The sequence below is a fragment of the Schistocerca piceifrons genome, chromosome 4 (assembly GCF_021461385.2).
Source record: "Schistocerca piceifrons isolate TAMUIC-IGC-003096 chromosome 4, iqSchPice1.1, whole genome shotgun sequence".
NCBI lineage: Eukaryota > Metazoa > Arthropoda > Insecta > Orthoptera > Acrididae > Schistocerca > Schistocerca piceifrons.
In genome coordinates this window covers 618940164-618964370 of record NC_060141.1, presented here as the reverse complement: position 1 = coordinate 618964370, position 24207 = coordinate 618940164, and the positions used below count along the sequence as shown (strand labels likewise).

General features: G+C 41.4%; 1 protein-coding gene across 1 annotated transcript in view; it reads right to left on the bottom strand.

The window, feature by feature from the left end:
* The window catches only part of LOC124794918, a 145980-nt gene that overhangs the window by 34151 nt on the left and 87622 nt on the right, over positions 1 to 24207 (bottom strand). The window contains exons 9-10 of the mRNA XM_047258622.1: positions 18163 to 18294; positions 17788 to 18087 (exon numbers count right to left, since the gene is read on the bottom strand). Of these exons, the coding sequence (XP_047114578.1) occupies positions 17788 to 18087; positions 18163 to 18294 (432 nt within the window). The remainder of the gene's footprint in view (positions 1 to 17787; positions 18088 to 18162; positions 18295 to 24207) is intronic.

The following is a 24207-nucleotide window of genomic DNA, read 5'->3' as shown; positions in this document are numbered from 1 at the left end:
CATGCGCAGCTACGAAGACGCAGGAAGCTGGTATGTTCGTACGTGTAAAACATTAAAAGATCTTGCACTATGTAACAAAAGAAACAAGACATCAGAGGATACTTCAAGAGTATCGGAATTTCGTGAACCATACTAAAATGTATAATTCAGCTTGAAGTGCACATTCGTATGTCCAGATTCGGATGTAAATTTTCTTGAGTAAATTTTCTGCCACGTCACGCTCATCAGAGGTAATTTGTTGTTAGGAAGCATTGTGTAATCTTCCTAGAGCCTTTGACATACTTTGCTGTGTGCAGATGCTTGTATGAGCACTATTTTTTGTTGTTGTATATGGCGCATTTCCTTGACGACCTAAGTATTATTTTCGTTTTTTTTCCCTTCTCGTTCATGTTTTGTTGCTGCAGTATTATTCCGCAGAAGCGAGATAGATTAATATCCTTTGTTGGAGTATTGATTTTTACCAGTCAAAATCACAAAAATTTAACTGAAAAATAAAACAATAATAGACTCCCGGAATTCAAAAAATTCCCGGGTTTTTCCCGGTTTTCTCCCGGATGAAAAAATTCCCGGGTTTTTCCCGGTTTTCTCCCGGATGAAAAAATTCCCGGGTTTTTCCCGGATCTCCCAGTTGTCCTGGGTTGTAGACACCCTGTTATTACAGAACTTGGCATTTAGTACAAGTGGACAAGCCAGTATAAACATAAACATCAAGCACTTTATCAGTTACATTTAGATTTTTCATTCACAGATTTTGATGTTACGAGGGTTGTTTTTCAAGTAAGGGCCGTTTGCGCATATAGTCCCGTAGTTCGCGCGGACGCCGCAACAAGCCACCGCGCCACTTGCTGGCATCCTTCCCGTTCACACTGATGCAAGTTGCAGCTCTGTAGCTGACGTGTACGCATCACTGTGCTACCTTATAATGTTTACGATTATTGAATCGCCCGCCGCGTGTGAGATACGGTCAGTGATACGTTTTTTGACCGCGAGAAGCCTATCAGCTGCACAAATTCATCGTCAGTTAACAGAAGTTTATGGCTTGAATGCAATGAGTGAAGGTAAAGTGCGTCAATGGGTTAGAGAGTTTAAAAATGGACGTCAAAACATCCATGACGAAGAATGCTCAGGCCGGCCCTCTGTGATCACTGATGATTTGGTGGCTGCAGTCGAAACAAAGATTCGTGAGGACAGAAGATACACAATTTCCACTCTTTCTATGGAATTTCCACAAGTTTCAAGATCGGTTTCGTACAAAGTGCGTCTGAAAACCTAAACTTTAAGAAACTGTGTTCTCAGTGGGTATCATCCAGACTCCTCACAGAGGACCACAAAGGGAAGAGATTTGCCACATCATTGGACTTTTCGATTCGTTACGAGGAAGAAGGGGATGACATGTTGAGTCAAATTGTCACTGGAGATGAAACATGGGTATCCCATATCACTCCCGAAAGCAAGCGACAATCGATGGAATGGCGACACACAACCTCACCCGTCAAGGTCAAAGCCAAACAGACACTGTCAAAGCGCAAGATTATGGCAACTGTGTTCTGGGACCGGCGGGGTGATTTTGCTGGTGGACTTTATGCCACGAGGAACGACAATCAACTCAGATGCAACTCAGATGCCTACTGTGCAACTCTAAAGAAGCTCCGCAGAGCCATTCAAAAAAAAAGGCGCGGCATGCTGAAAAAAGGAGTTTTGCTCCTGCACGATAACGCTAGGCCTCACACCTCTCAAAAGACTCGGGATTTGATTGATTCTTTTGGCTGGGGAGTTTTGGACCATGCACCATACAGCCCTGACCTTGCTCCTAGCGATTTTCACCTTTTCCGGTACCTGAAACACCATCTTGGCGGGCAGCGCTTCAATGATGGCGATGAAGTGAAAGCGGCCGTGAACTCTTGGCTGTCGGAGCAGGCGGCCGAATTCTTTGAAGAGGGAATTAAAAACTTAGTTGTACGGTATGACAAGTGCTTAAATAAACAAGGCAACTATGTAGAAAAATAGGTAAAAGTGTGTAGAATCAGAAAATAAAAGTTTTTTTACAAAAGTGTATGTATCTTTTTTTTAAAATAAAAACGGCCCTCGTATTGTGCATGAAATATTGTCGTTGGTACTACATCATTTTTACGTGAACTTTAATTCTTCACAGTCACACTTCTGCCTGCCATGATGTATTTATTGCTGTATCTATTTGAACAAAATCTAGAATAATGTAATAAACATTGAGCCCTGCATCACTTCTGCATAAAAAATTTCATTCATATACTAATCAGTTATTACGTGAATGATGTTTACATTTGGTACCTTATTCACATCTGTTTTCCAGATGTACCTTGTGCCTATTTAATAAACTAATTACCATACGATTAGCAATCTTGGTAGCATTAATGTCAAGGACACAGGGAAGAGAAATAATGCAAAATCAATTCAATTGAAACACTTTTAATGTGCTGCTATGGTGTATCATACCATTACATACTAGTACCATAACTGCTACAAAAGTGTTCAATATAGCGTCCGCCAGTGTCCAGAAGAGACTGAAAGTGCGGGATTGCATTCTGCACAATGGAACAAAGCATGTCCATAGGTATGCTGGGTACCTATCTTGATATGCTGTGCGTCAGGTCAGCACAAGTGTGAATGTTCCGCTGGTAACCACTGTCTTTCAGGTAGCCCCACAACCAGAAATCACAGGGAGTGTGATCAGATGATTGTGCCGGCCAAGCATTTGGAACCAGGCACAATCATCTGATCAATCGGCTGATAATTCAATCATTTATAAACATGTTTCAGAGAAGGAAGTGAACTTCACAAGAGATATGTGGTGGAGCTCCATCTTGCATGAAAACTGTTCAGTTCAATGCACCTCTCTCCTGTAGGGTGAGTATGACATGCTGGTGAAGCATATTGCAGTAATGCTGGCCAGTCACACTGCACGTCTTTGGACCTCGTGCACCAGCCTGTTTAAAAAAGAATGGACCAGTGATGAATGTAGCCATCAAGCTACATCACACAGTAACAAACTCACCATACAAAGGAACTTTATGCACAGTGACTGGACGTGAAGATTCCCACACTCGGCAATTATGTGTGTTCACCTTACTCATCAGAGAAAAATGAGCTTCATCTGTCCATAGGATGGTCCAGGGGCAGCCCTCTTCAATCCTTGCAAGAAGGTGGAGAGAGAAGTCAACATGTTGATAATGCATCCTGTAGTTCAGACTGCTGTATGATATGGATCTTGTATGGATACCGTTTGAGAATGGTTTGAAGCACCTTCTGTACAGTGGACCACAGGAGTTCAACTGTCATGACACAGAACACGCACATCAGTAATTGTGTGCAGCCTTGTCTGCCATAGCAGCAGCGATTTCATCAAGCACCTTTGGTGCAACTGGTCGTCGGCCTCTTCCCGAAGCGACGCCCAATACTCCAGTTGATTCGGACTTCTTCATTATGTTCCGCACAGCAGGTGGAGAATGAGAACCCTTCTGTAACCCTTTCAACCAGCGATATTCTCGAAGTGCAGCTGCAGCATTACTGTTGTTTTCATAATAGAGATTCACCAATACTGCCCTGCTCCTTTTGTCCATATTCATGTTGACACGTCAACAGCATTACTGTTGTTTTCATAATAGAGATTCACCAATACTGCCCTGCTCCTTTTGTCCATATTCATGTTGACACGTCAACAAGTGCACTGCGACAGGTCATGTGTATGAGACTATGAATCATGATGACTGATCACGGCATCTGGCAGCCATAGTTGAAACTGGATAATGGTGCAGGGACGCATGGAAATCATGCACCCCATACTCTGGACACTGATGATACCAAGTTTAGTACTTGTACGGTAGATAGTTTCCGTGTTATAACTTGTTGAATAGGGAAAGTTTAAGTATAATCACCCAGTATATGAAGAGGACAATGATGATTACAAAGAGGAAGAGGGGGAGGGGGGGAGGGGGGGGGGAAGAGGAGGAAGTTCAGATGATGGTTTTCAGGGATTTTAAAGGTCAGTTAGTTTTTATAAACTAAGAATTTTTTGTCTGGCTTTGCATTCTAATAATAAATTTATTTATTTATTTATTTTTTATTTTTAAATTGCTTAAAATTTAACCTGAGTCTTACAGTCTGTAGCATCTTATAGTTCGTAAAATACGATACATAAATTGTCTTAAAAATAATTTTAATGAGATTGGAGAGAATACATAATGGTAATGTGTCACACGTGTCAAAATTTATCGATTATGGGACACCACTTTGTAAACAACAGTGGACATACTTGTCTGCAAAAATATTATACTAGTCAAGCCGCCACTGAGGTACCAAGCAATTAGTGTGTGCTGGGACATCAGCACATCATGTTGTATGTTTTTTTTTTTTGTATGATATTTCATTTGTGACATGTTGATGTTCCCTGCCAGTTTTTATTACAATTTGACACAACATCACTATGTGACTTTCAGTGTTGTAATGAGTTTGTACATCTAAGAACATTAAAGGTACTTTCTAAGACTGAAGTAGTGTACACAGTGGTTATATGAAATCAAATATGTTAAAGCCACCTTCACTTGGGATGTTTGTTTTTGTAACTTTCAGATCTGATGATGACAGCATAAATCTGTCGAAACCGGTCATAAAAATAAAAAGAATTGCTAGTGATCTTGATAAACTTGATTCTTCAAGAATAATGTCCGTCCCGATAGCTGAGTGGTCAGGGTGACAGATTGCCGTCCTACGGGCCCAGTTCGATTCCCGGCTGGGTCGGAGATTTTCTCCGCTCAGGGACTGGGTGTTGTGTTGTCTTCATCATCATTTCATCCCCATCCAGTGCGCAGGTCACCCAATGTGGCATCGAATGTAATAAGACCTGCACCAAGGCGGCCAGACCAGCCCTGCAAGGTGCCTCCCGGTCAACGACGCCAACCGCTCATTTCCATTTTCCAGAATAATACGGTGATTTTTTGGGAATAAAAGGCAAGCTATGTATTAATTCACGATATATGCCATTTTCATCCAAATCAATCCAGCCACCTCAGCGTGAAGAGCCACTTGAGAGTTAAGTGCAGCAAACATACTAACTCAACTAAGAAAGAAAATAATCAATTTCTGGTTCACTATGGGGCAAATTTTATAATATTTGTACAAAGAATGTCGTCTGCACTCATGTGCATGTGTGTTACCCGCAGATACGCTCACATATCATGATCAAAATCCAGTAACATTCTACATGTACAGGCATTACACCTATGTCATACAGTGTTTTAATGACACCGTCACTGTGTGTCTTCCAGCATCTCAGAGGCTATAACATTCGCCTCACCCTCAGCGACTAAAATGCAACAGGCTTGTATGGATGTATGGATTAAACACTTCGAGTTTCATTTCACTGAATCGTATTATGTAAGACATATTAAACAATAAAAGTGTTTTCACAAATATGATACAGTTTAAAACTCAAAGAGTAAATAGCTTTTCCTAAGAGTAATTATTGTTCCATATTTCATGTCATTCTTAAAATCAATGAACATATTGTACTAAACACTTTTAAATGTAGCCTGTGTGTTAATTCTGGGTATAAGTTCCAAATTCATCCAGCCGGAGGCTTTATTGCAAAAGTAGGTCAAAAAATAAGGAACAGTTGTCAGTGAGTAACTCTGTGTATTTACTTCTAGTGTGATCACAAACAGCTTCTAAGGGTGTTGCAGAGTAGGTTGGTGGGTTAAGAAAATAGAATTTGATACATTGTGCCATGTCTTAGTTAATTAGCTTTGAAGTTAGCCCATCAGGCTGTTGTGCGCACAAATTCAAGCGGCCTGCCAGAGATGGTGTCACCAAACATGTTCTTCATTTGGTTTCCTAAAATCGAACAAGACAGCAATACAAAAATTGGAAATGGGACAGTAGTAAGAATCATACCCAAACTAAAGGCTGAGCGGTCTCATACATTATCATATACAATATGACAACCACTGACAATAATTGCATCTGGCAGGCTGCTTGAATCTGCTCACGCAATGGCCTGATTAGCTAACTTCAATGCTAATGAATTCAGAAACAATGTAACATGCTGAATTTTTTTTCTTTACAATTACTTCTCAGCATAACCTACCATGCAAGGCCCTTACAAGCTTTTCAGACTGTTTCTGACCACGCTGAGTATCAGTATTCACGAACAACCGCGAAGTGCATTATTCCAGAAAAGACAAGTCATGTGTTGATAGAATTTGCTGAAAAGAGCATATTCAACCATAACACTTTCTTCCTGATGAAAATGGCAGTAATCTAGAAACGGAATGAAAGATGAAACTACTTCCATTTTATTAAACAATACAGTAATTGTACAGCTTATAAAAAAGAGAAGATTGTACAAACATTCCAAACTGGTTCCAATGTTTGTATAGTTCAAGATATGAATCAGTCTTAAAAATGAAAAATATAACATTCTAAAATGAATGTCAGATATGGTTGATACAGCTATCTGAACAAATAAGAAAGGAAAGTTTTAACAAAAAGTGTTCTTTCAATGGAAATGATTTTAAAGGGAAGGACATTTACACAGACGGAGTCATAGGCATTTCAGCCTACTCTTTGTAAGATAAAATATATTTTAGCAAATTATCACCAGTCTCATAGGTGAAGCTGTATGCACACCCATCCTGCTCTTTCACATTTTCTAATGTCATCTACGTATCTTCTATTAGGTTGACAAATCATTCTTTTCTTGCTTCTTGTTATCTATCAATGACCTTACTTGCCTCATCTACCATCCATTTGCCTAGTTACATGTCCTACCCACCTACATTTCATTTTCATTATAGTCACAATTATGTCTTCCAATCTTCTACCAGATCAATTTGTTTGTTTTCCTTTTTCTTTGTTAGTAATTCCTAACACTCATTTCTCCTTGTTTGCTGATATACATATATGTATCACATTGTCATATTACAAAACAGGTAATATACAACATATCATAGTACAGTGTACAATGACAACATGTGCAGACACCACTAAGCGAGATCCTAGAGAATGCTTTCCATCTGTTATATACTGACAGTGTGAATAACAAACATTAACGAGTTGGGCTCTAGTGCCTGGAGACAGAGTGTAAGATGTGTGTGTGTGTGTGTGTGTGTGTGTGTGTGTGTTTTATTTCCAAAGAAGGGCCTTGTCTGAAAACTTAATATCTTAGCAGTGTTTTTCATTGCACCTGTCTGTGACTCAGCAACCTATCCTTTCCATACCATTCTTAATCACTAACAAACCCCATAATGCTCATATACATTTTGTTTTGTTTTGCTAGCCTTGATAGTTTAATCATTGAAACCTTTTGATAATTAACAATGAAGTTGAAACTGCAGCTGTGGGGTATAAAATAACTGTATGCAGCCAGTGATGAAAATTTTACTTTTTCCAGTTTCTGTCACAGTTGCATTTAAAATTTTTTATTTGTGGTGACTAGTGTTGGACTATACTGTCCATTCTCAAACCATAGCCTCTGTTGTAAATGTTTAAATACATTTCCACCAATACACATATGTGAACATTTGCAACTAAGGCTACAGTCTAAGAATGGACCATGCATTCCATTTTTGAAAGCAACTGTGACGGAAGCTCCATAAATAAAATTTAGTTATGCATTTTGCTAGTCCTCATTCCTACATTAAGTTGGAACTTCATAATGATGAAAATTTTTCTCATTCAAAAAAACCTCTTGTATTCATTGTGGCATGGAAGCAAACAGCCTCCAAATGTCACCTTGTGGAATTTTTACTGTGGCTGAAACACACAGTGTCATTCTATCAAACTGCAAGTGGTGGGAAAGTATATGTCTTCACACCCCTACATGCTTTGTGAGTGACAAATCAGGGGGCCAAGTGGGCCAGTCTAGACTCTGTACATTTTTAAAAGTGTTTGTGGTGGGTACTGAAGTGTGTGTATCTTGCATTATCCCGCTGGATTATGCCAATCAGTACTCTGGTCATAAGAGATTTAACAACAGCATTTATCATTCTTACCACATACTGGCAAAAAGTCAGCCTCCTTTCAACAATTACCAAATCAGTCCTGTTGTCATACCCAACAGCTCATCACGTCATTTCCGGGAGTTGGAGAAGTGCACATCCACAGAACTATTGCTTTCAGTAACCTTTCTCTAGGTTATCTACTGACACATTGGTGCCAAGCTGGCTGCCACAAACAGAAGTAAGTCTTAAACTGAAGTAAGTCTTGTCACCGACGTATTCGACATCCCAGTTAACTCTGGAATGACAGCATGCAATTCTCTGTTGTCTACTGTGTTGTACAGCAGTTAAGGAGACGTGGCAACTTGATATCTAAGTCCGGCTTCCATTACACTGCTCCCAGCATTTCTTGGTGACACACTGCCTGTTAACGTCTGCCCAGATTTCAGCTGTTGTAATTTGTAGGACCCAACAGAACATTGCCTACTATCTTCCCCTGGAGTAGTCCTTCTGCAGAGAGTCATGCTACTCTACTTGCCACACTGCTGTCCTGTGTTCATACCATTACCACTAACTCTGCAGTCACTGCACTACAGCCTTCTGTCCTAGTGGTCTGCTTGTGTGATGCTCCCATGGCCCTCATGCCAATGATTAAACCTTTCTCAAAGTCTGGAAGATGGCGAGAAACTGTTTATGGACATCATCTTGGATTACTTGGTTACTGTTCCATCTGAGAAGTTCTGTAACATTATACACATTCAATAGCCATCAATTACTCACACAATCCTTCATCTATAAGAATTACGTCTTTCTCTACTAAGCTCATACGAAGATGAAATTTTAAACAACACATCCCACAGGAATGAAAATACTGAAATACTTGTTTGGTAGTGTTCAGTCAAGGTGTTCATGATATAATATAGGACGATCAATCTTTAACGCAACCAGCTGGCAGGGATTATTTTACCCCACTACCAGCCAGCCGGCAGTGGCACTGGCGAGGAGTATATTTCCCCTCCGCTGTGAGACCTTTGCATGTGCAGAATTGTCATGCAGATAGGACATGTTTGCTATGCGATACAATACAGTGTAGTGAGTGGAAGTGTTTAAAGTGAAATAGCGAAATACAAATATTCTATTCGCCAAGGAGTATTCGTGTATGATTTGTATGCGCATACGGTATCAGCGTGTGCCTTAAAGAGATTATTTCAACATGAATTTCCTGACAGTCAAGTTCCTAATTGGAGTACAATTCAATGACTGATAAATAACTTCCTTAAAACTGAGAGTATTCTTGACAGGAAACACAGACAACTATGAACAATACTGGCAGAAGAAACTCTGGATAACACTGGGCACACTCTGAAAAGGACTCTTAAAAAATCAGTTCGACATCTCTCAGCAATTGGGAACTTCCTACGGTTCTGTTCAAACATCTACAAAGTTACCCAAGTCACAGATCTACAAAATAACAGCAGTGCAAACTTAAATTGTGTGACCCTGCAAGAAGGTTGTAGTTTTGTAAATGGATTCTGAACAGAGTGCATGACATAAAATTTACCCTGACCTAATTTTCTTTTCTAGATGGAGCAGTTAACAGCTGAGTTTATATGATAAACTCAAACTACCAACATGGAAGACAATAATTTAGTCTTCTATTAGTGAAAGAATGCTGTACCATTTCTGTCCATTGTCTGGCAAGCCCACATTGTAGCATGAGCATTAATAAATGTTCTGTCACATATCATTTCACATGACTGAACTTTAAGGTGACAAAATTGTAAACGAGCCCCTAGTAATTTTATGCTTGCTACTTTGAACTAGATTGGTGGCTGCACCACTAGAATAGCACTTGGATGGCATTAAAAAAAGAATAATAATAATAATAATAATAATTCTTTTGTCAACCCCCCCCCCCCCCCCCACACACACACACACACCAATCCAACGAATCTACTTCCATTATATCTAATCTGTGTGAAATTTGGGCTTACCAGGACAAAGGGAAAGGGTGAAAGACTCCCCTGGGCCTCCAAAATCAGAAAATCCAGAAAAAATAAAATAATCATCAACTTGGCCAAATATTAGATACGTGTGATAAATTAATTCATTACCTAATGTATATATTTACTTAAATTTCTGTAGCTGAACGTGTTCTTATTTCGCAAATCTTCAGCGACCATTCTCTTTCTTTCATGTATGATTGTACACTCCTGGAAATGGAAAAAAGAACACATTGACACCGGTGTGTCAGACCCACCATACTTGCTCCGGACACTGCGAGAGGGCTGTACAAGCAATGATCACACGCACGGCACAGCGGACACACCAGGAACCGCGGTGTTGGCCGTCAAATGGCGCTAGCTGCGCAGCATTTGTGCACCGCCGCCGTCAGTGTCAGCCAGTTTGCCGTGGCATACGGAGCTCCATCGCAGTCTTTAACACTGGTAGCATGCCGCAACAGCGTGGACGTGAACCGTATGTGCAGTTGACGGACTTTGAGCGAGGGCGTATAGTGGGCATGCGGGAGGCCGGGTGGACGTACCGCCGAATTGCTCAACACGTGGGGCGTGAGGTCTCCACAGTACATCGATGTTGTCGCCAGTGGTCGGCGGAAGGTGCACGTGCCCGTCGACCTGGGACCGGACCGCAGCGACGCACGGATGCACGCCAAGACCGTAGGATCCTACGCAGTGCCGTAGGGGACCGCACCGCCACTTCCCAGCAAATTAGGGACACTGTTGCTCCTGGGGTATCGGCGAGGACCATTCGCAACCGTCTCCATGAACCTGGGCTACGGTCCTGCACACCGTTAGGCCGTCTTCTGCTCACGCCCCAACATCGAGCAGCCCGCCTCCAGTGGTGTCGCGACAGGCGTGAATGGAGGGACGAATGGAGACGTGTCGTCTTCAGCGATGAGAGTCGCTTCTGCCTTGGTGCCAATGATGGTCGTATGCGTGTTTGGCGCCGTGCAGGTGAGCGCCACAATCAGGACTGCATACGACCGAGGCACACAGGGCCAACACCCGGCATCATGGTGTGGGGAGCGATCTCCTACACTGGCCGTACACCACTGGTGATCGTCGAGGAGACACTGAATAGCGCACGGTACATCCAAACCGTCATCGAACCCATCGTTCTACCATTCCTAGACCGGCAAGGGAACTTGCTGTTCCAACAGGACAATGCACGTCCGCATGTATCCCGTGCCACCCAACGTGCTCTAGAAGGTGTAAGTCAATTACCCTGGCCAGCAAGATCTCCGGATCTGTCCCCCATTGAGCATGTTTGGGACTGGATGAAGCGTCGTCCCACGCGGTCTGCACATCCAGCACGAACGCTGGTCCAACTGAGGCGCCAGGTGGAAATGGCATGGCAAGCCGTTCCACAGGACTACATCCAGCATCTCTACGATCGTCTCCATGGGAGAATAGCAGCCTGCATTGCTGCGAAAGATGGATATACACTGTACTAGTGCCGACATTGTGCATGCTCTGTTGCCTGTGTCTATGTGCCTATGGTTCTGTCAGTGTGATCATGTGATGTATCTGACCCCAGGAATGTGTCAATAAAGTTTCCCCTTCCTGGGACAATGAATTCACGGTGTTCTTATTTCAATTTCCAGGAGTGTATTTCCGAGTATTTTATGGATGATTTTTTAGTAGTAGATTATGTCGTGTACGTCACTGCTCATATGACAGCACGTTACGCTCATAAAATTAATCTGAGAAGTTCACGCTATTTTAGGAGCACATTACTTTCGAGCAGTTGTTGCAAAGACCACTTGGACATGGCCTGAGGCCAAAATTGTACCACTGTCCATGAAATAAAGAGGAAGGCAGTTGAAGACTTCAAGAAATCTTCCAAAAATTCATCACAGCTGTGGCCCCTATTGCATTGAAAATTATACTACAATGATCCAGAGACAAGCAGCAAGGGTGCAGAATTAATGCCCCCCCATAAAAAATAAATAAATAAAAATAAAAAATAAAATAAAAATTTTTGTGGCGACGTTCGTAGCGACAAGCAATTCGCTGTAGAAACGGCTTACAAAGTCACCGCCACACTTTTAATAGCGGGCCGACCGGTCCGCTGGAACAGTGAACAGAAAGATCAAAACCCAAACACTCTGATTAAATAAAAGTCGGTACTTATCTTTATTAACGAAGATACAGCAACACAGTAGTGAACTCCGTGTCTACAGAAATCTGTCTAGTTCGAGTCGGAGCGGCTAGGTCAGCGTCGGCTGACGACAAACAGCAACTCTGCTGCGATGAACACACAACTGACTAGCAAGTACACAATTCGGTGGCGAGTATACAACTGAGCGGCGAATACAGAACTGTCCTAGCGCTCGCGACTCCAGCGCTTAAGAAACCAGAAGCCAGCGGTGGCGCGCGCAGACTTGCGGCGATTTCCTGTCTCACTGGCGCTGCTTATGCGGACGGCGTCCGGACTTTGATGCTGCCAACCTTTTGGCAGCGGGCTCGGGTGGCATTACTGGCTAGGATATAACAAAAATCTAGTTTTTAGCCCAACCCAACACAAACCACCCTAGTAGTCTTTCACTTTTCTGGGAAGATAGCAGTCATAGCAAGTACAAAGTGTTCAGTTTATTTATGTCAGATAATACATTTGCTTGAATATTATTCACATTAAATAACTGTAAGTAAATTGCCACCTGACAAATGTTAATTATTTTCTTTTTTACAGGGAAAAACAGATTCTGATACAGGAGCTGAGAAACTGAATACCAAAATTAGAAGCTTTGTATCAACAACAGAGATGACCACAAAAATAGGCTGAAAGATAGTCTGAACTTAAAAAGTAAGAGAGATTTTTGCACGCCCCATCCCCCTCCACAATCTTTAGGACATATCACATGCTAAAACCTTGAAAATCATTGCTACTAAAGAAGACACTAAGTAGTTGATTTCTATTGTTTATGCTTGGAATCAATCACTAGTATCTGAGTGAGCACAAAATTAAATTCAAGAGGTTGATAAATCATGTATTTGTGGTATGTAAATGCATTTGAAAATATAATGAAAGAAAAATCTACTAGCATTCAACACTGGTAATTTTAAACATATGTTTGTCATGTAACTTACTATGGTTTGGCTGTACAGTCTTCAGGAAAAGGGGGGGGAGGGGGGGGGAGTGGGTGGTGAAAGGGAAATTCTCAAATTAAATGTGATCTCTCTCGATCAAGGACATTCTCCTGCACTATCTCTTTTGTACTCTGCGGATACCCATCATGAAATGTAGATGGTAAAAACTGTTTACTATTGAAAATGTTTATATTTGTGATATATATGCATTATGACCACAAAGAGAATGTGATTTGTTACATTTGTCTTGCTTTTTCACTGTGTACGTCAAATCACTTCTGAAGCCCTTGTGCCCCTTCTGACGCCAAAGCATCATATTTGGACTTCAGTATCCTTTCAAACCTTTACAAATATAAAGCTGTCACTTTTGATATCTCACACGTGTCTTTAAGAAAACTGAAAATCATTTATGATAGCTGTCTCCCGTTCTGTCACTTTAACCATCTTTGATCCTAATTAATCGACTTAATCAAAACCAGAAATAGTTAATGTATTAAATAATGAGCAGAATCATCAGTTGAAAAATTCAAATAGGAGTCTATCATATTCCATAAATTATCAATGATGTGACTGTGTAGATTGTTTCTAATAAAAGGAAGAGTATTTTCTACCAAATTTGTTTTGCATCAGAAGGCCCTTATGGCAGGTCCTTCACACTGGTATGAAATGAAGATTTCATCAACGTTCTACACATAGTAATGAAACTGAAAGTTATAAATGATCTAGCTGTGAGAGATGTCAAGCTGAACAGAGGAAGGGGAGGGGAGGGGGGGAGGGGGCAAAACATGTTTCAAGCTGTGTCTGAGAATCTACGTTTCCAGCAAATAAAAAGAGACTTTCTCAAAAAATAAGAATTTTTTACAGAAAATATGATTTTTTTGTCATATTGGTCTCACAAACAATGGACTTAGTACCTTTATACAGCAATAATAATATTTCAACTGAAAACAATTAAGTTACTGGCAAATCTGAACAATGTTTTCTGAGATATAAAATTAATACGATCTTTACAAAATTTTTTCACTGCTTATTTTTCTTATGTACAGGCCGTTTGTTACTGAGCTCAAATTGCACACAAATCATTTTCTTGTGCAACGGAACCCAACTATTGGGGTAGCACAAAGAAAAACCTCAAACTGTAAGTAATGTACCACACACAATATGGTTACTTACTGGAATGATACAGTTTCATGAATGAATATGATGTGCCACCCTCCCCCTCAAATCCCATCTTCTCAAATTATGTAGTATCTGGAGACTAAACTCGCAGTTATCCTAAGCTATGTCTTTGCAATTGGTGGATAAACGGTACACATTGCATGGAGAAGGTTTTCTGGATAAGGTCTGGTATCCCATTAACAATAAGTTGCCTTCATCCAGCTGATGACTCACTGTTGAACTAAGTGTCGAGAAATTTGCATCCAGTTGGCACTGGACACACTGAAATATTAAAGGTGGAAGAAGCTTGCATAAATAGTCAGGCCTTGTGTGTTACTTTGAGCAAGAATGTCATTCCTTATGTGCTTTGAACTAACCATGAGTTATAATTATTGGTCCCACATGCTGTGTGACTGGTGAATACAAGCATGACTGCAGTCTCTGGCAATTGATGCCACACTGCTGTATGGCTTCAGTTGCCTGTTGTGTGTGTTTTGTCTATTATTGACAAAGGCCTTGTTGGCCGAAAGCTTGTTTATGACAGTCTTTTTGTTGTGCCTATCTGCAAGTCAGCATCTCCGCTATACGGTGAGTAGCAATTTTCCTTTTCATAATACTGTTGCATTCCACACTGGATTTTCCATTGTATTTTGGCGTTCAGAGGTTGCTCATATTCACAAGATCTGTTTTGGTGTGTGTGTGTGTGTGTGTGTGTGTGTGTGTGTGTGTGTGTGTGTGTGTGTGTCTAACAGAAAAAACCCACTGGAAAAATTTTACACAATTTCTGAAGAATGCATGAGAACAAGATTTCAGTTCAAAGGCGGAGAGTGGTAAATTGTGGGCACCACAGTTCACCTGTCTGACAAGTGCATGCAATTTGGGTGACTGTATACAAAATGTGTTGTTGTTGGTGGTGGTGGTGGTGGTGTTGCGGTCTTCAGTCAAGAGACTGGTTTGATGAAGCTCTCCATGCTACTCTACCCTATGCAAGCTTCTTCATCTCTGAGTAAATACTGCAACCTAAATCCTTCTGAATCTGTTTAGTGTATTCATGCCTTGGTCTCCTTCTATGGTTTTTACCCTCCGCACTTCCCCCAACACTAAATTTCCAATACTAAATTGATGATATCTTGATGCTTCAGAATGTGTTCTACCAACCAATTACTTCTTCTAGTCAAGTTGTGCCACAAATTCCATTCAGTACCTCCTCATTAGTTATGTGATCTACCCATCTAATCTGCAGCATTCTTCTGTAGCACCACATATCCAAAGCTTCTATTCTCTTCTTCTCTAAACTACCATGTTTCACTTCCATACATGGCTACACTCTGTACAAATACTTTCAGAAAAGACTTCCTGATACTTAAATCTATACTCGATGTTAACAAATTTCTTGTCTTCAGAAAAGCTTTCCTTGTCATTGCCAGTCTACATTTCATACCCTCTCTACTTCGACCATCATCAGTTATTTTGCCTCCCCAAATAGCAAAACTCCTTTACTACATTAAGAGTCTCATTTCCTAATCTAATTCCCTCTGCATCACCTGACTGAATTCAACTAAATTCCATTATCCTCATTTTGCTTTTGTTTGTGTTCATCTTATATCATCCTTTCAAGACACTGTCCATTCCGTTCAACTGCTCTTCCAGATCCTTTGCTGTCTCCGACAGAATTACAACGTCATTGGCAAACCTCAAAGTTTCCATGGATTTTAATTCATACTTCACATTTTTCTTTTGTTTACTTTACTGCTTGCTCAATATAAAGATTGAATAACATCGGGGAGAGGCTACAACCCTGTCTCACTCCCTTCCCAACCACTGCTTTCCTTTCATGCTCCTCTACTCTTGTAACTGCCATATGGTTTCTGTACAAATTGTAAATAGCCTTTCGCTCCCTGTATTTGACCCCTGCCGACTTCAGAATTTGTCAAAAGCTTTCTCTAAGTCTACAAATGCTAGAAATGTAGGTTTGACTTTCCTTAATCTATCTTCTAAGATAAGTCGTAAGGTCAGTATTGCCTCACGTCTTCCAACATTTCTACAGAATCCAAACTGATGTTCCCCTAGGTTGGCTTCTACCAGTTATTCCATTCATCTGTAAAGAATTCGTGTTAGTATTTTGCATCCATGACTTACTAAACTGATAGTTCTGTAACTTTCACACCTGTCAACACTTGAATTCTTTGGGATTGGAATTAATATATTCTTTTTGAAGTCTGAGGGTATTTTGCCTGTCTCATACATCTTGCTCACCAGATGGTAGAGTTTTGTCAGGGATGACTATCCCAAGGCTATCAGTAGTTCTAATGAAATTTTGTCTACTCCCGGGGCCTTGTTTCGACTTAGGTCTTTCAGTGTTCAAATTTTTCACTCAGTGTCACATCTCCCCATCTCATCTTCATCTATGTCCTCTTCCATTTCAATATTATTGCCCTCAAGTACACTGCCCTTGTATAGACCCTCTAAATACTCCTTCCACCATCGTGCCTTCCCTTCTTTGCTTAGAACTGGTTTTTCATCTGAGCTCTTGATACTCATACAGGTAGTTCTCTTTTCTCCAAAGGTCTCTAAAATTTTCCTGTAGTCTATATGTCTACCTAACCCCAGTGATATATGCCTCTACATGCTTCCTGTCAATATCATTTTTGAGAAGTTTGTATTCCTTTTTGCCTGCTTCATTCACTGCATTTTTATATTTTCTCCTTTCATCAGTTCAATTCAATATCTCTTCTGTTACCCAATGATTTCTACTAGCCCTTACCTTTTTACCTACTTGATCCTCTGCTGCCTTCACTATTTCATATCTCAAAGCAAATGTGAAGAACAACAAACATCCGGCACTTGGAGTTCCTACAAAACTAGTGCATCTCAGTTTCTAAACCAATTTCACATGACCCCATCAGTTGTCTAATATCAAAAGCATCTATAGGATATAAAGTTGATGAAGAAACAAAAGAAGAAAGTTCTCTCTCATCTTCCAGCAACATATCATAACATGACTACCAATCTGGAGAAGGTATTCATTTAATGAATAATGGTGATCTTTGGCCTTGGCATTAACAAAAGGTTAAGTTGAACTGCTCGGTTCATGTTGCAAATAATTTAATTTGCTTGCATCAGGTACAATAACTCCACATTTTCGCCACAAACACAAAGAACTTGTGAAATTCTATTCAATGAGTGGCACTATTTACTACTGCAAGAGTGTTCAACATTTTCTCATGTCAACCTCAAGTTGGAACACACTACTGAAGCATGGTGATTGTTCAACTCATCCAAAATAAGTTTCAAAGCAGTATTATTAGACAATGGAAACAAAAATATGTATCAGTACCAGTTTGATATTCTACCCATCCTGAAAGAACATACAAAAATATGCCACTACTTCTTGAAAAAATATGGTGTCACAAACATAAATAAAAAATATGACCACAGTACTATTTATAAAACAAACTATTTAATTTATTTTAATGCTTAGCCATGCACGTTTGAGACTACCTGACTCTCATAATAACAGAAGTAAAAATTATAAGTTGTGAACTTGCCTTCAGTTGTTGATGAAGCTGGCATGGAAACAACAACAAATTTATCTTCATCTCCTGATTCTGAAGTAACTGATATGGTGTGTGAAACAATACTCATATTATCGGATTCAGAATCACTCTCATATTCAGGATTTTTCTGATTCTCATTACTGTTCATGATATTAGAAGATACAGATTCACACTTTGGCAATGAAGCAGACTCAAATATTTCATCACATTTTGATCGAACTGTAAGGTCAACTGCATGATCATTCCTGGATTTATTATCAAAGTTTTCAAGAAAATTGTCTGTTGCAGGGCCTATAACAAAAAATATTATGAGTTATTAACAAAAGCAATATACAGTATTACAGATCATCAGAACAGTCAGCTTACCGCTATCACATCCACTGTAAATATTCTGAGGTTCATCATTTGGGTCAACAATAATAGCACAGCTTATCCAGTGCCCAAATCGAACACCCATATGGTAGAAGTGCCAGTAAGATTCGAAAGTTCCAGCAAATTCTGCAAGCAAAATTGGTTACGTTCAATTTTAATACAGTGTCCTGAATTTGATTCAAGTTACAGTGATAACTTGTGAGTAGTGGAGAGCCTTATCCATTTTTATTGCTACTTTCCTTGAGTATAATACATTTAGCAATTTCTTTCCTCTTAGTTGCATTCACAACTTTACAAAAGCTAAAATAAGGCAACAGTATAGGTCAGCTATTATCACAGTACAAGAGATCAAGTTCACATCAACCAGATTTTGTAAAATCAGCACAGTTAAATACAAGCCACGATCACTTTAATTTGATCACTTTAATTTCTTTATTTTTATTTTGTATTTCATATGAAACTGAAATGCACAGATGTGGAATGATGGGTTATTAAAAGATGAAATTACACTGATGAGTTCAGAAAGACATACAACAAAAACTTCTGAATAGTCATGTATTACTAATATATTTAAAAAGGAATACTGTGTTTCCTCTATTGTAGGCCACAACTTAAATTATTACACTATTGCAATTTCCTGTCATTGTCAGAAGAAGAGTGGTCTCTATATCAATGTAACAAAGATTCCAAACACAAGATTTATTGCCCAGATCGCAGTTGGTACATATCCTGATTACTAGTTTCAGCGAAGTTAGATTGCCATCTTCAGATGATTGGATACATGAATAACAAAGCCCCTATGTGTGGCACATTGCCATCTGTCCAATGAAAACATGTTGGTAAACTCACAGAAAAGACACTCCCATGCAACAATAAGTACATTGAATAAAAGCCATAACTGTACCAGCTAGGCACAGAGGTGTCAGAAACAGGTTTGAGGTCATCCACTGACTGCAGTGAATGTGCTCTGTCTGATGCATTTGAAACTTCTGTATCCTGCTATCAGTGTGTGTGAGTCTGAGGGCGGCAAGTGCAGTGTCACCGCATGTGTGTGTACCTAAATCAACCACCAACTGTATAAGAGAGGGCCGGCCACTAAAGGCCACAGGTAGGAGCGTGCATACCGCACAGTCTCCACCACACCGTCTACTGGCGGACCGTGTGTATACAAGAGTGGAGCAGCAATGACTGACTCTCCTTATGTTCTTCTAGTTTGTTCACCTCACATCAGTTGTTCTGTGTGGAGTCACAAGAGACTTCTTTCTGTTATTGTTCAGAGGGTTATGAATAAAGCCACATTTGTGTTACTTGGATCGGTTTCATGTATTGCTTGGTTACTACATGACTGGCGATGAGTTTGAAAAGGTTTCTTTGTGTGCAATCTTACAGTGAGGTTTCATGAGGTTGATTCATTATGGTTGCTGTGATACCAGCCCTGACTGAACAGCTTACTTCAGCTGAGAACACTTTGTTGGTTTCGATTAACAGACTGGGTACCGTTGCACCAGTCCGTTTCACTTTTCCTCTATATGAGGATTCAGCCAAGGACTGGGAAGCTTACAAAAAAAGACCTACACAGCATTTTCTGGCTTTCAGTGTGACAGATTCGAATTTGTGCAAAGCTTTCTTCCTCCCTTGGATTCCACCTGAGATGTATCAATTACTGTGTCAGCTTGCCCCTTTACAAGAACTGGCACCTCTTACTTTTGATCAAATGTGCAGTTTATTGTCCAACTACCATCACAAACAAACACTTCACAACAGAATGAACTGAACTGTACCGATGCTATAAAAAACCTAACCAGCCATCAGTCATACAGGGTTTTGGCAGACAAACTTCATGGCCTTAGCCGTATGTGTCAATTCGTTGCTGATGCCCGTTATGCAGACTCTACGGTGTGTAACGCAACTATCTGTTTAGCTCCGGACAAGGAAGCTTGCCAGAACTCTTTACTCTATGAAGTTGGCAGGGCAGAAGTTTTGCAAACAACATAATATTTTGAAGAGATGCTTGCACGAGGAAGCAGCAGTAAACATCCAGGCCCGTTCCGAGTTGACCAAGGTCGGCCCAAACATCTGTAACAGCCACAGTGCCGGCATCAGCGTTCCCTGTTTCTGTCTTGTCCTTTCTGTTTTGTCCAGCACAAACGTTCAGCATGCCTTAAGTGCTGGGCTACTTGTAATGCTTAGCAGAAGAAAGGCCACATCGTCTCTGTGTGTCGTTCATTGAAGATTACTCAGCATATGGACATGGACGTAAACCACATGATTCCAACGCTTGTGATTTCTTCCAAGTTATTTACCGAGTTAAGTGCTTTTTGCCACGTCTCTGGCTACAGGTTGACGCAGGTGCTGCGATGATGTTATTGAATTCTCAAACCTGTGTGAGTTTACACTCGCCGCCATTAACGCTGGTCATGCAAAAGCTGGTCAGTTATAACAACAAGAACGCTGTGCTACTGGGACAAATACATCAACCGCCTCTTGTAGGTCAGTGGTTTCTTCCGATACATTTTTGTTGGGTGCTGATTCTAGTGCTGAGAACTTTTTCAGGATGGACAAATTTTGGGCATTTGGATTTTCTATCACCGACACAGTTCAGCTTGTGTCCGATCAGGTACCACATTATCAACTGGACACATTGTGTGAGGAGTTTTTGGACTTGTTTTCGGAAGGTATAGGGTGTGCTACGAATTTTTCTTCTCATATTTTTTTGAAATCCACGGTTTCAACCTCACTTTTGTCGTGGACATCCTATTCCTGTAACCCTGAAAGATCAAGTGAAAGCAGAATTAGACAGGCTTCTGTCTCTAAGAGGTGATGCAACCTGTTATGGCTATGGAATGGTCATCTCTGCTGGTTGTAGTTTGGAAGCTGTTGGGGAAAATTCACTTTTGTGGTGACTTCAGCAATACTATCAACATGCAGTCAACTGTGGATGCGTACCCTCTCCCATGCCAGGAGGAACTTTTGGCAAAAATACTGGGTGGCCAATAATTTTCTAAAATTAATTTGTCTGAAGCATACCTGCAGGTTCCTGTGGACGAAGGGTCTCTGAGAGTTCTGGTTTTGAATACTCCTTTTGGTCTCTTCAATATTTGCGCCTTCATTTTAGTGTGACTAGTGCTACTGCTATTTTCCTATGATTTTTAGAGTAATGGACTATGCCTGCCTCAGGCTGCATCAATTATCTTGATGATACCGATGTCACGGGCTGCAGCGCTGCCCATCACTTGAGAAATTTGCGCACTTTGTTTTCTGTCTAACAGTCTGCAGACTTACAGTGTAGCCTCACTAAATCTGTTTTTTCAACCTTATATTGTTAATCTGGGGTACAAGGTCTCACAGCATGGGGTTCACCCTCTGCCAGACCACATCTCCACTGTTATGTCTATGCATCGCACCTCGTCTACAAAGGAGCTTCAGGCCTTCCTAGGGAAGATAGCCAACTACCATAAATTACTGCTGGGGGCAACTGCAATGCCTTGTTATGCAAGACTGTACCATTCTGCTGGAGCCTGGATTGCAAACGTGGTTTTCAGATGTTGAAATCTTTGCAACTGTTGAAATAGAGACTACTCTTGGCCCACTGTTTAACTACGTTCTCTCCAGAACAGCACATAGTTTTGCCAACCCACCATTAAATCTCTCACTCTACAGCATCACTGTCAAGTGGAAAAAGAGATTTCTTGTCTTTTTGTATGATCCAAGTTTAACCTTATTACTGACCATAAACCCATGGTTTCCTTGTTTAACCCTCACACTTCCTTGTGTTGTCAGGCAGCACACTGTCTACAACAAAAGGCGCTGTTCTTGTCTCATTACAATTACGAAATCCACGTTCAACCTATGTCTAAACATGCCAACGCAGACACCTCATCCCACCTCCTTGTCTGTTCTGTTCCTGACTTTGATCATGAAGAATCGCTCTGGCGCATAACAGCTGCCATTGCTGCTGACCCAGTTCTTCGCCAGGTGATTCATTTTGTTTACAGGGCTGCCTGATAAATTGCCAGGTCAGGCTTCGGACCCACTGCACAACTATTTTTCCTTACAGTATTGCCTATATTTTAGATGGTGTTTTGCTGTTGTCCACGGAAGATCTCCCTCCAAGAGTGGTCATTCCAGACACATTACAATGCGAGGTTCTACACCTTCTCCACCACAGCCATTGGGGAGTTTTGTATACTAAACTGTTAACTAGGAGACATGTTTTTTGGCCATGGATTTATAGGGAAATTGTCTGTTTTGTCATGGCTTATGGGCAATGTGCTTCAGAACAGGGAGCTCCCTGGATATTTCTGTCTCCCTAGCCTCCTCCACACCAGCCATGGGGTTGAAATCACATAGACTTAGCAGGTCCCTTCCTGAATTCCTGTTGGCTCTTGGTTGTGGATGCATTTTCTCAGTTTCCTTACATTCTCAGGTGAACTTCAACATCGGCTGAGGTCACAACTCATACACTTTTGAGGGTTTCTCCTACTGAAGGGCTGCTTTGTATCTTAGTTTCTGACAATGAGCCCCAGTTTATCTCTCGTACCTTTCAACTGTTTTGTTCACATCATAGCATTCATCATGTTATGGCTGAAACATCCGACCCTCAATCAAACGGCAAGATGTAGCAACTAATGTGTACGTTAAAGCTCCAAATGAAAAATTTTGTTGTGGATTCTTTGCAGGACAATGCCCTTCTCCGTTTTATGAGCACCTATCGCTTCACACCTATGGGGAAGCGGATTCCAACTGAGTTGCTTCATGGCCGACAGCCACATACACTCCTTCACTTTCTGTGACCAGCACCACACCTGCAGGAGTCAGGTTCGTCCCACCAATTCGAGCTGGAATCACTGGTGTGGCCACAAGGGTTTGGTCACCAACTCTAGTGGATACTGACCACTGTTGTCCACTACCAAGGGCACCATCTCTGTGATGTCCATAAGGCCGACAGGCTGACTGTGTGCCATTTTGATCAGTTGTGTCCCCACTTGCTGCCAGAAGCTACCGTTTCATCGGTGCAGCTCCTGTCGCCACAGCCTGCCCCGCCCCGCCACCCACTGCCTCGAGCCTGTCATCACCTGCTGTGGACCACCGCCATCCCATTGGCTGCCTCCTACATGTATGCTGCCTGGGGTTCCAGCTTTCCGGCACCAGGCGCCGGTCTGTCTCCGGCCTCGAGTCCACTGCTGCACCCTGCTGTTCCAATCGGGCCACCTCCACTGGATCCCTCGTCACCATCACCTGAGACATTATCATTGGTGGGTCCACCCCAGTCTTCTCCGCACTGAGACCTGCCTGCCAATGACAACGCAGAGGGGCAAAGGCACCCTCTTACCCAGCACTGTCATCGTGTGCCACATGGGCCCACCGCTCTTGGGTCAGTCTGTGCCCCCGTGCATTCCAGTCCTATGCTCTAGTGCCCGCCTGGTACATTGTCCCGCCTCCACCATCAGCATCAGCTGCTGCCACTCCGGATCCAGTGGATGTGGCTCTTGTTGGGCTGCCAGCATCTCCTCAATAACCTGGGCACACCAAGGTATGCTGTATCCTGTTACTAGTGCTTGTGAGTGTGAGTGCACCGAGTATAGTGTTGCCGTGTGTGTGTATTCATCCCAATCACCAACTGCATCAGAGCAGGCCAGCCACTAGAACCCACCGGCAGGAAGCGTGCATACAGCATGCTGTTCTGTCATGCCATCTGCCTTTGACCTGCCACCTATATACACGTGGAGCAGCGCTAATTGATTCTCGTTGTGTTGTTCTAGTTTTTACCGCTCTCACATCAGTTGTTCTGTGTAGAGTCACAAGATACTGCTTTCCATTATTGTTCAGATGGTTATGAATAAAGTCATATTTGTATTACTTGGATCACAGTTATGACTTTTATTTTAGTGTAGTTAGTGTTGCACTGTAGTGTCTTTTCTGTGAGTTTACCTCCAATTTTGTCAATGGCCATATGGCAATGTGCCACACATAGGGAATTTAAATTCACATACCCAATTATCTGAAGATGGCAATGTCAGTTTGCTGAAACTAGTAATC